We start from the raw sequence: 14,912 nt of genomic DNA, 5'->3' as shown, positions 1-14,912 counted from the left end.
GGTACCGCGTTCACGTTGTTCCCTCGCTCAGTTTCAGCATGGCAGCGGACAGCACAATGTCTAATGGTCAGGAAACGGCGTGTCTGAACGGTGAACCGGCGCTCAAACGCTCCAGAGACAGCCTGGATTCACTGCGGGTCCCGCGGGAGCCCCAGAATAAAGTGACCGTGGTGCTGGGCGCGCAGTGGGGCGATGAGGGGAAGGGGAAAGTGGTCGACCTCTTGGCAATGGACGCCGACATTGTATGCAGATGCCAGGTGGGTTTCCAGCCGCTTATAATGTGTTTAATAGGAGTTGGCGGAGATATAATATCTGCTACCTGAGATTTGGTTTCATAATTCCTCAATGTTATTGATGTAAGAGCGGAAATTGTCGCGTTCCCAAGTCGCATCTCTAACCTCACAATGAGACAAAACAAAGTTTACCGAATTGTTGTTTTTGTCATTGCCACTTGTTGGCGGTAGAAGCAGTGATGTAACATTTCCATGATTTGTTTCGTCTTCATTTTGATCTTATCGCGATACTCCCGCTCGTGTTGATAACATCCGTGTGCTTTCAGGGAGGAAATAACGCGGGACACACAGTGGTCGTGGACTCGGTCGAGTATGACTTCCACCTGCTGCCCAGCGGAGTTCTCAACAAAAAGGCCACTTCGTTTATTGGTATGATTTGTTTGACCTTCCCGTTGAATTATGTGTTGTTTTGCTGCCCTCTAGATTTGACTATTAGTAAGATCTGAGTACTGTTTGGCTCATTGTTTTCATTGTGTTGGATCAGATGTTGCCTGTTGAGGTTGATCCTACTTGTTTTGTCTCACAGGAAATGGTGTTGTGATACACCTGCCAGGACTCTTTGACGAGGCTGAGAAGAACTTGCAGAAAGGCAATGGTAAGTGTTTTTACTCTACAATCTGAATATTGAGTTAACTACATTAAATATGTCGTGTAATACAAAGTATATGTATTATCTCTTGTAGTATTTGTGTATCAGTAGTGTGCCTGAAGTGTTTAGCAAATCAATATAAATTGTGATCACTTAAAAGTTTAGTTTTGCGTAATTCCATAAGTTAATCTTTCGTACATTTTTGCGACGGCACGTATTTAAAAAAAAAATAAAGAAATGCATGTTAGAAAAAGTGGTGGTTAAATCAGTTATGTATTATATGTGCATGTATTGTATAATACGTTTTTGTGCATACTCAGCAAGATTATGACGGGTTAATAACCTTGGATAAAAATATCATAGTCCCACGGTATTGTGATTGCGGCTCTAAAATGTGTTCTTTTTAAATGTCTGGTTAAAAAATAACCAATTTTTTTGACAACAATATATTTTGTTTTGAGAAACATTTAAAGTATTTTGTAACATTAAACATGTCAAGCTAAAACATTCAAATAAATCATTGACTTCCTCTGTCTTGATTTTTTTTTTTTTTCAAAATCACAGATTTATTTACAGTTTAAAACGGCATCTTTGGATATCTTTTCTGCTGGAGATACTGTTGTCCTAAAAAAATTAAAAACGTAAATAAATAAATCTTACACATACCTTAGGAACGGTATAGCAGAAAATTTTGGTGGTTTTAAAACCTTGACTTTTGCAAACTGCTGTAAACTTGAAAACTGTTATCGTCCCATGCCTAATATGTACATACATTGTCTAAACCACACTTATTTTGTATCTGCATCAAATAAAATTTAGCAAAGTGGCAAAAATACATATAAATCCTATTAAATAAGGTTTTTTTTATTTCAAATATAAATTTTTAATTTCTCAAATAAAATTATGTGAAATTGTTATATCGTCATTCAGAGTAAGTACATATAATGCCGTGTTTAATTTAATTGAGATTTTAGTAACTAAAAGTTGTGATTTAAAGCATGGTGTCAAAAGAACAAAATTTAAAACTAATCACTTAATTAGTGTGTTTGTGGCTGCACTGTGATCTGTAAATATCTTTATCACATTATTCTTGCTTCAAGTATTCCTTGCAAGATTATTTTTTCATTTTCCCACTGAAAAACGTTTTGAGAATGTTTAATTCAATTCATCTTTATTTTTATAACGCTTTTACAATGCAGATTGTGTCAACGCAACTTAACATAGAAGCTCTAGTAAATTGAAACTGTCAATCTAGTTTTTAAAGTTGAGTTTGGTTTAATTTTCACTGCTGAAACACTGTCCCAGTGTCCCACAAGTCCTATGTGTTCTGTAAATCAAAATAGTGAAATGATAATGATTTGAAAGGGTTTCTGCTTTTGTATCCATTCTGGATTCTTTCTCTTTGTTTAATGCAGGACTTCAAGGATGGGAGGAACGACTGAAGATATCTGACCGGGCACACATTGGTACTTTTCTGTTTTGACTTCATCTGCCCTTGAGTGATATTGATGCATTGCAGATGGCACTGACTATGTACAACCGTTGTCTCAATCAAATAAAAACACCTTGATATCTGTTCTGTTGGACTTAAAGCTCTTCCGATTTTTATTTTTATTTTTTTCGTAGTGTTCAACTTCCACCAGGCTGTTGATGGCATACAAGAGCAGCTCAGACAGCAACAGGCAGGGAAAAAGTGAGTTATTTTCATTTTGCATGGAAACACTTCCTTTGTAGGTATTTTTCTTTTGTTGTTGTTACTTAATTTTTTAGATTTTAAATTTAGATTAATATTGAATTTACCCTTTGTTTTACAGTTTGGGCACCACTAAGAAGGGTATTGGACCTGCATACTCCTCTAAAGCAGCACGTAATGGACTAAGAGTGTGTGATCTGGTCTCTGACTTTTCTGTCTTTGAGGAAAAGTGAGTAATGAGAGTATTTCAAATGACTCTTTAGCATAACAATACTTTATTTGTGAAAAACTAAGATTACATGTATAAAACTTTGTTGATTTTGTTATTTTTGTTGCTAATATTAAATTATTTTAGCATTTTATTTGAGTAACCTTTCTTTTAGGGCACTTGCATGAGATCAGGGTATCCGTGGGGTCTTAAATTTCAAAAACAAAATTTTTTAGGCCTTAAAGTCTTAAATTCACTGAAATATTGTGTTGTAGATCTTAAATCATTTTAAACAGGTCTTAATTTCCCTATGTCCATGTAATGGGGCTAACACCCATCCAATCACTAACATTGCATCTCAAGTATTAACACAAGTTTAAATATTAACTCCATTTACCAATAAAGTTTAATTATCTTCCTTACAATAACATTTGTTTTTAATGTTTATTTAAATATTTTAAATGGGCCATTTAAAAATATGTAGCCTTGTGTAAGCCTGAAATTTCTTTCATCATGGTCTTAAAAAGATTTAAATTTGACTTGATGAAACCTGTAGAAACCCTGGAGATATTCTCAACAAATGTCAGCTGAAAGATTAATATATGTAATTTTTCTCCAAAGGTTTCGGGTGCTGGCTGGACATTTTCAGACCACTTATCCTAACCTTAACATCGACATTGATGCTGAGCTTGAGCAACTCAAGGTGATTATTAGCATCACTGCATTTTTCAATTTGGTGTCTTCTCAGTTGTGAACCTGTAATTAATATTTACTCCATTTGCAGAATTTTGCTGAAAGATTACGGCCACTAGTGACTGATGGGGTTTATTTCATGCACAAAGCCCTCACTGGACCAAGCAAGAAGATTCTGGTGGAAGGAGCCAATGCTGCCTTACTGGATATTGATTTTGGTACAAATAAAATTCTTGCATAAATAGGACTTGTTTTTATTTTGTGTATTTTAAAATATCTTAAGTTTAAAAAACAATAACTCTTGCTGCTTTTAATTTCCATTCAAAATCTGAGGTCAATTTCACATTGTTGCTCTAGTGATGGCTTTTAAATGAATGGAAAATGACATTCAATAATTTTTTTATATTATGCAAAGCACAACAGCACCTTGTTTTTTTTTTTTTTGGTTCATCAAAGGCTGTGTAAATGCAGCTTTTTAGTCAGTGAAAGTCAGGGAATTTGACATTTGGCTTAGAGTGGGAACCCTGAGAATATAACTTGAGGTCTCGTGATGAACATTTCACTCATCCGTCTGAAACTTGCACTCTAGCAACGTTTGCTGAGGCTGTGGATTAAAAGTAAATGTTGTAAGTAATGTTTAGTTTTTGTAGAGACCAGTGGTTTCACTGTGAGACCTCGGTGTGTCGTCTGAAGCCACAGGTATTCATTTTGTCTAGCCTGCATGGGTTTTTTGGTATGCCTTTGGTGTGTTTCACATGTTGCCTCTAGTCGGCTTAATTTCGGATTGAGTAGGCCAGATGCAGTCTCTGCCATTGGCTGAAGAGTGTGCTCTGATTGGTTATTTAGCAGAGAATAAGAGCGTGAGAGCAAAAACTGAAGTGACATAACCCAAAAAAATGTAAATAAAGCAGCAACACAAAGAGGTCATCTGTAATTACACTTCAAAAATGTAAAAACTATGTGGATTATTAGACATATTTGTATAAGCAAATGCCTCTGGGTGAGTGACAATTACTGTAATAAGGGAACTACACGTAGCTTTGTGTATGGGAAGATCTGGTTTCTCTTTGTGGACTGAAAGACACTTGCTCTCATGCAGGTGCAGAAAGCGAGCTCTCCTTTTCTGTCAGCTGCCGACCGTTTAGTGTGTTCATGTGCAGCTTTGTGGTCCAGATGTGGCCCACGCAAGCTGACAACAAATTAGTTTTTTGTTTGCGCTAGTGTATTGGCTTAGTGTGTCGTGGCCTTAAATTAACAGCAAGTTTTATTTCTGTGGGCGAAGCATGCCTTTAACCTCAGATGTTTCCATGTCTCTCAGGGACCTACCCCTTTGTGACCTCATCAAACTGCACTGTCGGAGGCGTCTGCACAGGTCTTGGCGTCCCCCCATCTCATGTTGGCCGTGTGTATGGAGTGGTGAAGGCCTACACCACCAGGGTTGGAGTCGGGGCTTTTCCCACTGAGCAGGACAATGTGAGTGTGTTTTTGTGAGTTGGAAATACTGAATCATTTTTTAATCAGTGACACTCTCTTGTTTGTCATCCTTGAACGTTTTAATACTCTTTCATTTTGTAGGAAATTGGAGATCTGCTGCAGAGCAGAGGGAGGGAATTTGGAGTTACTACAGGCAGGCGGCGGCGCTGTGGGTGGCTGGATCTGGTTTTGGTTCGCTATGCCCACATGGTTAACGGGTTTTCAGCGTAAGTTGTGTTGATTGTTTTACATGTGCTTTCATTCAAACATTTGGACTTTTTAAAAATGAACACTCATTAAAACACTTTCATATAAAAAATGTAAGTAATATTGTGAAATTGTTCATTTAAAATATTAGTTTTATGTTTTATTTGATTTATAAATGATCTATTCTACTTTTGTACAGTTCAAACCTTTTATGTATCAGTATAACAGGTTTATCCAAATAAATATGTAGAAAGTTATTTATTAGGAGTTAGTTATGAATAGTTTGTTTTATAGTTATTTTTTATTTGCAGCAAGGTGTTCGTAATCTTTTAATTTAACAACTTTTTCTTCTATTTCTCTTAGCATTGCTCTGACTAAGTTGGACATTCTTGACACATTGGCTGAAATAAAGATTGGGACAACCTACACAGTTGATGGAAAGCCTCTTCCCAGTTTTCCTGGTAAGGAACCTGCTCCTGTTTTTAGATTTAGCCGCGCATTGTAATGTTACTCGCGTATTATCATGTAATTGATTAGTTATTTGTTTATTTATTTTATTTATTTAAACAGGGACAATGTACAACATGACATGTTTGCCAGGGTTAGCTATTAAAGTTAATTTACATCTGTAGTCCCGGGGCAGGAAGTTGTAGCAAGTTTAACAATTAAAAAATAATACAATATAAACTTACAATACATCATAGTCAATAAACTGAAATCAAATCAGTGGTGGCATTTTTTTTTTTTAAAGCCAAACTTTAAGAGCAGTTTTTAAAAACGTTAAAGGTGGTACTCTCTCTCTCTGATATGCTCTGGTATTTTATTCCATCTTTCTGCTGCTCGGACTGAAAAATCTGATTGTCCAAAAGCAGTTCTCTTGAGTATAGCTGAACAATCACCTCTAACTGATGACCTAGTCTGTCTTATATTGTCCTTGCAGACAATCACGCATTGTTTGAGAGGTGGTGATGCAAGATCATTAAATATTTTATACATTAAACACACATCAGCACAAAATAAGAAATGTCGAATGTTAATAATTTATGATGTTAAATACACTTACAGTAATGATAGCTCCTTGGCTTTTTAGCTAAAATGTTTACAGTTTGTTTATAGATAAAACACAGTGGTTTTAATGTTGAAATGTTCGTGTGGGACCCGATTTTAGCACAATAAGATAAGATGAGGGAATATCATTGTATACATAAAAGTTTAGCAGCAGTCATAGGTAACTGATGCCTGATGTTTATATAAATCCTCAGGCTTGCTGTTGCACTTTTGGAAACCTTCTTAATGTGTGTTTTAACATTTAAATTAGTCAAGAATTATACATTCATATTTAAAATGATTAACTGTATTACTTTTCCATTAACTAAAATATCTGAGCAATGCTCCTCATTTTTCTTAATTGAAAAAGACATTCCCACAGTTTTACTTACATTGAGGGTAAGACATGAACGACATAACCTGAACGTCGGAAACTTTCTTGAGTGCAGCAGTAAGTTATTAGTTTTGGTTAGTATGTTCATAATGGCTTTCATTTTGTATTTCAGCAAACATGGACGTGCTCACAAAGGTTCAGGTGACTTATGAGACGTTCCCTGGCTGGAGTTGTAGCACTGAGGGAGTGCGCAGCTTCGATGAGCTGCCTACACAGGCACAAGCCTACATTCGATTTATTGAGGATTTCCTGCAAGTGCCAGGTAACAATACACAGACCTTAATGTTCCGTTAATTTGACTCAAAATTATACTCGCCTGTCAGTAGGAATTTTAGTCGTACTGCAGAAAAGCTGATACTATTACATGTTTAAAATTTGAAGTACCACTACTTTTTTTGACAACACTACCTCCTGGCATGCATACGAATACGAATATGTTTCTCTTTTCAGTGAAGTGGGTTGGAGTTGGCAAGTCAAGAGAAAGCATGATCAAGCTGTTTTGACGAGGGCGACCGGACAGGCTGAGCTGATGGTCATCCAATGGTCTGGCAGGACATTCATCATCATGACCGCTGGAGCACCTGAACTGGCTTTTTATGCATCAGCGCTGAGATTAAGACTAACCGTGGGTTTAGAATCCACCGAATGTCCCACTCAAAGTGAACCACCAGCATTGTGTATAGGGGTCAGATTGGAGCACCAGACCTGCTTCAGTGCATTTGTAATTGCTTGATTCGTTCCTGTTTGTTTCCAAAGCGCATCCCAGACCTGCTCAGAATATACCTCTGCTAATCAGTAGTAGTCTGCCGGTAATGTGATGAGCTTCAAACTGAAAGGCTTCATCATTTTTACCATATTTCTTAAAGTCAGACTTGCACTCTGAGCATTTAAATTACCACATTCATGGCTATTAGGTGGATAAAACCAAACTTTTAAGATTGTAATGTACTGTTTATTTTTTTATGTGATCAAGTATGAGGGGTGAGCGCTATATCTTTTGTCTTTTAATTGTTTGTGTATACTTTAAGATTGGTTTGATACCAAAAGGGACCTTCTCGCGAGGCTTTATGATATTGAAAGTAGAAAAAAAGAAAATATTTACAGCCTTCTGTCAGTGATTAGTGCACTCAGACACAGCTCTTGAATCTATAATACCTGATAGATATGCACAGACGTGCATTGCATTCCACCTAGTGCACAAACTCATTTGCTGCTGTTTTTTGACAAATAAAGTGCAAAACTAATTATGGTTTTAAAGTGAAGGTTTGATTCTTTTTGACTTGCTTTTTATTTCCAATAATATGCATAAATGGACAGATAAGCCAAAACATTGACCATCTGCATAACATGCTGTTCTTTTTCTGTATACTTCCAAAACTGCATACATCAAGACATGGATTCCACAACATCCCCAACAGATTCTTTTAGATCTGTAGATTATGAGGTGGATCAAATGTGTTGATTCAGCACATCTCACAGATGCTTAATTGAATTTAAGTATTGGAGGATTTTAAAGCGAGGACAAGATATTGACCTCTTCATCTTCTTCAAACTATACCTAAATAAGCAGCTTGCCCAAGGGCACCTCAGTTGTGGGTACTGCGATTGGAAGGGAGTGATGTTGCTTTTAATCAAACTTGTAACCTTTGAGTTACAAGTCCAGCTTATTAAAAATTAGGTCCCTGCCATTCTCTGATATCCAACAGCTCATTATTAGAACTCTTGTGATTACAATGTTTAGCTATGGAGAAAAATGCAGTGACATTTATCTCATAACAATGTTACAGTTTTTTTTTTTCAGTTGTAGCACAGTATACAATATGGTGGCTCAAACCGGCCTTTTTTGGGCACCTGTTTTGACTGGTAGAAATGACCCAGTAACCTTGCCTAAACAATTTGACCCTTTCGACGTGTACATTACATGAGAACTGATCAACTTTATGATTTGCTTCATTATCACTGGTTATAAGACTATGCTTGCACTTTCAAAAAAATACATAGGCAATATTTGAAAGCATTGTCTTATTATAATATTATAATATATTTATTATAAGCAATCTTTTATTATAGTATAATTATTTTACATTGTGTATATTTATTTCTATGATTTGATGTGTGCTATTATTTATGCTATTATTTATTTCAACGGTAAAGGTGTTGCGGTAAATTACCGCCTCAGGACAGGATATATATTTTGCAATACAGTGTCATGAGTATATAGTGACTAAGTTCCATGGGGAAAAGGTTTCAGATGCAGACTGTAACATAATTTGACGTCAGTCTAAAATTTGTCTTACAGTGCAGTTATCTAGAAGAATGCAGGGTTTTCTTCTGTCTCTGATTTCTCTCATTATGTACCATCAGACAGCCTTGACTCAAGCTCAGGTAAATATATAATATATATACACATACATATATATGATGTTATTAATATGCATATATTACCTGTGTACATTTTTTTTAATCAAAATTTCCTTAATTTTATGTTTACTTAATTTTCAAGATATCAAGATTTTCTGGTAGTTTCGTTAACTTTAATGTTACGTAAGTCAGTGGTAGTAGTATAACCAGTTGGAGTGGTTACTAAAATGCACGAGAGGATGTTAAACCCTAGTCAGTGCGTGTGTGACTGGTTACGCGTAGGCGTTGTAAGCAGAGAGTGCTGACTGACGTAAGGATGCATACGTGTAATCACATCACTCTGTGTAGGCTAATTTAATAATATAGGCTCCACAAATAATTTGTAGCACAGATTTCTGTTCAGTTTCTCATGTTTCATGGATAATACCGTACCATACAAATGCTACGTGCTATGGTTTAACTTAGTGACCTGTTAGTGATTCTGAAACTAAACGAAGCTTTCCTGTAATTATTAATATGCACTGTTGGAACTGCTGACTGGTTTTTAATTTAGGATTTGTCTCTCTTTAATTTAATGGCTTCTAAAAGGAGTTCACTCAAAAATGAAAATTTCCTCACACTAATCCGTGGTTTTAAGCTTGTTCTGTTGAACATAAGACAACATTCTCAAGAATATTAGAAAGATTCTGCAATAATTAGGAAGAATGAGGAAAAACAGCTATCGACATCCATAGTAGGAACAAAAACATCATGGAAGTTTTTCTCCAACATTCTCCAGTATATCTTCCTTTGGGTTAAATAGTAGAAAGAAACTCAAACAGGTCTGCAATAAATGGAGTGCTAGTAAATAATGACAGAATGGGGTTTATGCACAGCTAGTGTTTTTCAGCCAATGATAAACCTCTGGTGAAAGCTAAATGTGACTGTTTTCAATTTCATAAGGTTTCTTTTACAGCACTGATGTTGTAATGTAATTAAAATATTCAGTTAAATAGACTTAAGCATTTATTTAGTTGTTCAAGCGTAAAACGAGATGAAAGACCATGTACTGCTAGCGCCATCATGATCAGCAGGCAAATGCAGAAACTCCATTGAAAATACTGGGATAAAATAAACTGTCATATTTTAAAGACAGTGCAGTGCTTCTTGTCCGCTCTGAGACCCACTTTATAACGTATATCTCTCCAGCAGTGAAGATCACTGATTTCTAAAGAAATCAGACTTAAGACATGGCAATTTTATAATGGAAAGACAGTTCACCGGAAGCGCTGAGGCTGGCTGGCTAAAATTAAAAGTCTGTGTGCATATACATAATTATCATTTTGGGGCGAACTTAAAATGTTCAAAGCAAAGTGTTTTCTGAAATATCATTAACAACAGATATATGAGAGAAAAGAACAGCCTTGCCGCAATTAATCACTAATATAAATATATTAACCAATATATTAACCAAATTGTTTTATTTTTAATCCAAAAGCATCCTCACCATCAAGGTATGATCTCTCACAGACACTCACTATCATGTTTTAATGTAAATGCAAAGCATCCTGAAGATAAATGTACCCAGAGTTACTCATGAACTGCATGTTTATTGGTAACATTTAAGATTAGAGAACTCACTAATATGAATCCTAATAGGGAATACAATTAGTGAGTTCCGTAATGCAATTATTAATATTTGAGTACATTAAATTATTGATTGAAAAATGTAAAACAGATGTAATGGATTTTTCAATAATAATAAGTACATTTTAGAGCTCTGGTATTGCTTTTTTATCAACAGGAATTGAATTAGAGTACTCTCCTATTACAAATAATAGGAGTAATAATGGAGAGGTCTCTAACTGCAATCAATACTAGTCAAATTGAATTGTATATCCATTTAATTAGGATTCTTAGTAAAGATTAAATTATAGAGATCTGTAATTAAAGATTAATGGAAAAGAGAATAAACGCACTTAGTAAACAAAAAAAATCTAAACTGGAATTGTTTGAATTGGAGATCTTTCTAATTGTACTTGTTAAGAACTGATTAAGTGGGCTTTCTTATTGGTATTGTTAGGAGTAATCATTTAACTGTAGATCTTATGTAATTGTTACTAAATATGCATTTGCAACTTGGTAAGATTTTAACCCAAAATGGCTTGCCATATGCTTTAAGTCGCCATATGCTGTACATAGGAACTGAGTCGCAATTCTTATAGAAAAATCTTTCCTATGGGTCACATATTTGCATATTGTTGTTTTTTTATATGTAACTATTAATTATCATTGATATCTTTTATCTTCCCCTCATCAAAACATCCAAAATTGGTGTGCCATCAGGAACAGGGTTGGCAGGCCTGTAGCCAGCCCGCTGAAAAGGATGGTTCTTTTTTCTCAAAAGTGGACCTTTTTGCAATTATACACCTCATTTTCTATTAATTATGAAATTTAAACACTGAATTTTAGAGAGAATTTAAACACTGTTCTGAATTAGTTTGTTGGACGGTCATCATAACCACACTTTTGACTATTTTAGCCAAATTAGTATTCAAATCTATTTAAACATGGTCCACTTTTGGTGCTTCACATCTTTTTATTGGTCTTTTTTTGCTGTAAGAATAATGTCCAAGAAGGTTTTCTCCGTTTAAAAAACAATACAGTTGCGAAAGAAGATTTCTCTTACGTCAGATTATATGTTTTCTTGCACATCTGGATATTGGACTGAAAAATATTTGTTAGCATTGGCCAAAACTGATTAGCAAAAGTCACACCAAAGTAACAGCCAACAGAGGATTCCACTTGGTCTTAAAGCCTTTTTTTCCAATGGGTTATTTGCACCATGATGGCATAGCAGCCAAAATAGGACAAATGAGCTCATAAATGGGACAACTTCTGGACCTTTGTCAGTGAGGGGTGGGTCTTCCGATCCACTCGAACCCCCCTGGCTACAGGCCTGGTTGGTAAACACTGGTCTAAGTCATCGTTTTCTCTCTTTTAGTGCTGAAGTTCTACATAAACACTATTTGCAAGCCTCGTGAAACGCTGGTTAAAGTTGAAGACGAGTTCCCTGAGGTGATACTGGGTCATGTTGTGCCATCGTGTGACCTTCTACAGCGCCGTGGGGGCTGCTGTTCAGATGAGGATATGGTGTGTGTGAATGTGGCCAAACACACCACCGTAATTCAGGTATAGTCAACGCAAGCTTAAAGTGAATAGGGATATGTTTAATTCAGTACATGATGATGTGTCCTTTGCTTTTGTTTTGTCTTGTTTTGTTTTTTCTCATGTTTTGTCTTGTTTGGTTTTTTGTTTTGTTTCAACGTAATGACAGTTACAGCAGTATGCCATGGATTGGGAGGGCAATATGGCTGAGAACATTATCGAGCTGCCGTTTGTTGAACACAGCCAGTGTCAGTGCAGGTAATGGACAAGTTTATGACTTTATCAGATGTATTGATCACCATTAAGAGCTTTGACGAACTTAAAACATTCAAAAAACATCTTTGAACATTTGTCTGTATAATGTTCCTTCTTCTTCTCATAAGTAATAATAAATAATACCAATATTCTTTCTTCCTAACAGGTTCAGAGACTAGTTCTGATGGTTTTTTGAAACAGCTCATCTATATACATGCAAGTGTAATCTGTGTTATTTAACAAATTCTTTAATATTTGTATCATGAATGTATAATTGACAACATTATATTATATTGAGATTATGTGTAAACAGTTTTCTTTGTTCTGTTCTCATTGGAATGGTTATAAAGTGGATGTTTTTTTGTTAGGAGTATATAAAATGTTTTATCAATGATAGTCCCAGCTTTTAAGTCAATGACCTTTAATTCAATTGTATTTTATGGTAAAACAGTGAACTTTACTGTGTGCAATTTGGGAATTAAGACAAAAGTTGTTTTATTTGTTCAAAATTGCACACAATTGATCTACACATTTCTCTCAGTCACAAGTTTCAAAGCTAATAATAAGAAAATGCTATTCAGTACATGTATTTCTGTTCCATTTCAAAAACCTTTGTTTAACTTTCACATTATTATTAATATTATTAAATATGTTCAGCTAACACAATGAGGAAGGCAAACACCGGTCAATGACGAGACATCCCATTTTGGGGTCTGCACAATGTTACATTAAATGATTTTGTATACACTATCTGAGAAAAGTCTTGTCGCTTATCCAGGTTTAAGAACAACAAATAATAACTTGACTTTAGTTGATCATTTGGTATCAGAAGTGGCTGATATAAAAGGCAAAGGCCTCTAGATTATGCTTATTTGACCAAAATAAAATATGATCTTGATTTTATTTATTTAATTAGGACAGTAAGGTCTGACTTTACTTAGACAAAAGTCTTGTCACTAAACATAAATAATGTCCAGTATAGAATATAAAGTCATGGTGCAGTGGAAACAGAACTAATATTGTGTGAGACTCCCATGAGCTTGGAGGACTGCATCCATACATCTCTGCAATGACTCAGATAACTTATTAATAAAGTCATCTGGAATGCCAAAGAAAGCATTCTTGCAGGACTCCCAGAGTTCATCAAGATTTTTTTGGGTTCATCTTCAATGCCTCCTTCATCTTACCCCAGGCATGCTCAATAATGTTCATGTCTGGTGACTGGGCTGGCCAATACTGGAACACCTTGACCTTCTTTGCTTTCAGGAATTTTGATGTGGAGGCTGAAGTATGACAAGAAGCGCTATCCTCCTGAAGAATTCGCCCTCTCCTGTGGTTTGTAATGTAATGGGCAGCACAAATGTCTTGATGCCTCAGGCTGTTGATGTTGTCATCCACTCTGCAGATCTCTAACATGCCACCATACTCAATGTAACCGCAAATCATGAGTTTTCCTTCACCAAACTTGACTGATTTCTGTGAGAGTCTTGGGTCCCTGCAGGTTTCAATAGGTCTTCTTCAGTATTTGTGATGATTGGGATGCACATAGAAAACAAATGAAATGCAAGTGCCTAATTTAATGTTTCAAATAACTTGACTAACGGAAAATTGTATGTGAAAATGGGTGAAATAATGTTTCATCATTCAGCATAAGAGATGGATAATGTAATCAACAATTATTCTGATTAAAATATATAAAATAACTCATCATACTACAATACATCTTTTTTAGTACAAATACAATTATTGAAATTATTCAAATTTGCAGTTTTTAATAATAAACGGGTAAAACATTTTATAAAGGACATTTTTTTATTTTACTTTTAAATTATTTTATTTGTAAATAAATATTAACACACTGAATTTGAGCTTCTGTCTTATGTACAGTATATCATGGCAAAATGTATTATATTAAAATAATAGTATTAAAAAAATTATATTTAGAAAATAAAGCGTTTTATTGTTTTGATTCATAAAACCCCATTTTCTTCGTTGACCTACAAACAACTGTAATGCAAGTAAAGAGTCAAATGTTTTAAATAACTTTTTGTGAAAATAGTATTTCAAAATGTTCCATCATTCAATATAACAGATGGAAAACGTAAACAACACTTATTCTGATCTCTTTAGAAAAAAAATATAACAGAATAACTCAATTTTATTACAATTGAAATGATTAAAACTTTGGGTTTTTAATAATAAATGAGGAAAACATTTTGTAAAAGACATTTGTTTATTATTTTTTATTATTTCAATTATTTTATTTGTAAAATAAACATCGTTACACTGAATGTTATTGTGTGTCTGTCTTGTGTAAATCAAAACAAATATGTATTATATTAAAATAATAGTAATAAAAATAAAATATTTAAGAAAATAACGCTTTTGATCGTTTTGATTCATAACACCCTTTTCTTCGTTGACCCCCCAAACAATTTGTTAGCAAATTTCTTATGTTCATAACTTCAAGCATAATCCCAGCGCCACCTTGTGTTAATCAGCGAATTTTCCGTAAAGGATACGTGGCAGTGACGTCAGTATGTTTGGCAAGA

At 34.9% G+C, this 14,912-nt stretch overlaps 1 protein-coding gene across 1 annotated transcript; it reads left to right on the top strand.

The window, feature by feature from the left end:
- Positions 1-7,841, top strand: adssl (adenylosuccinate synthase, like). The gene is made up of 13 exons (XM_056446700.1): positions 1-257; positions 560-662; positions 820-888; positions 2,298-2,348; positions 2,509-2,575; positions 2,697-2,804; positions 3,405-3,486; positions 3,568-3,694; positions 4,795-4,949; positions 5,052-5,176; positions 5,520-5,617; positions 6,710-6,859; positions 7,048-7,841. The coding sequence occupies exons 1-13, from the start codon at positions 39-41 to the stop codon at positions 7,098-7,100; spliced, it is 1,407 nt and encodes a 468-aa protein (XP_056302675.1). The 5' UTR covers positions 1-38; the 3' UTR covers positions 7,101-7,841.
- The last annotated feature ends 7,071 nt before the right edge of the window (positions 7,842-14,912 follow it).

The sequence above is a fragment of the Danio aesculapii genome, chromosome 21 (genome assembly GCF_903798145.1).
Source record: "Danio aesculapii chromosome 21, fDanAes4.1, whole genome shotgun sequence".
Lineage (NCBI taxonomy): Eukaryota > Metazoa > Chordata > Actinopteri > Cypriniformes > Danionidae > Danio > Danio aesculapii.
Note: the sequence above shows the minus strand (reverse complement) of the source record. Positions and strands in the feature narration are given on the sequence as shown.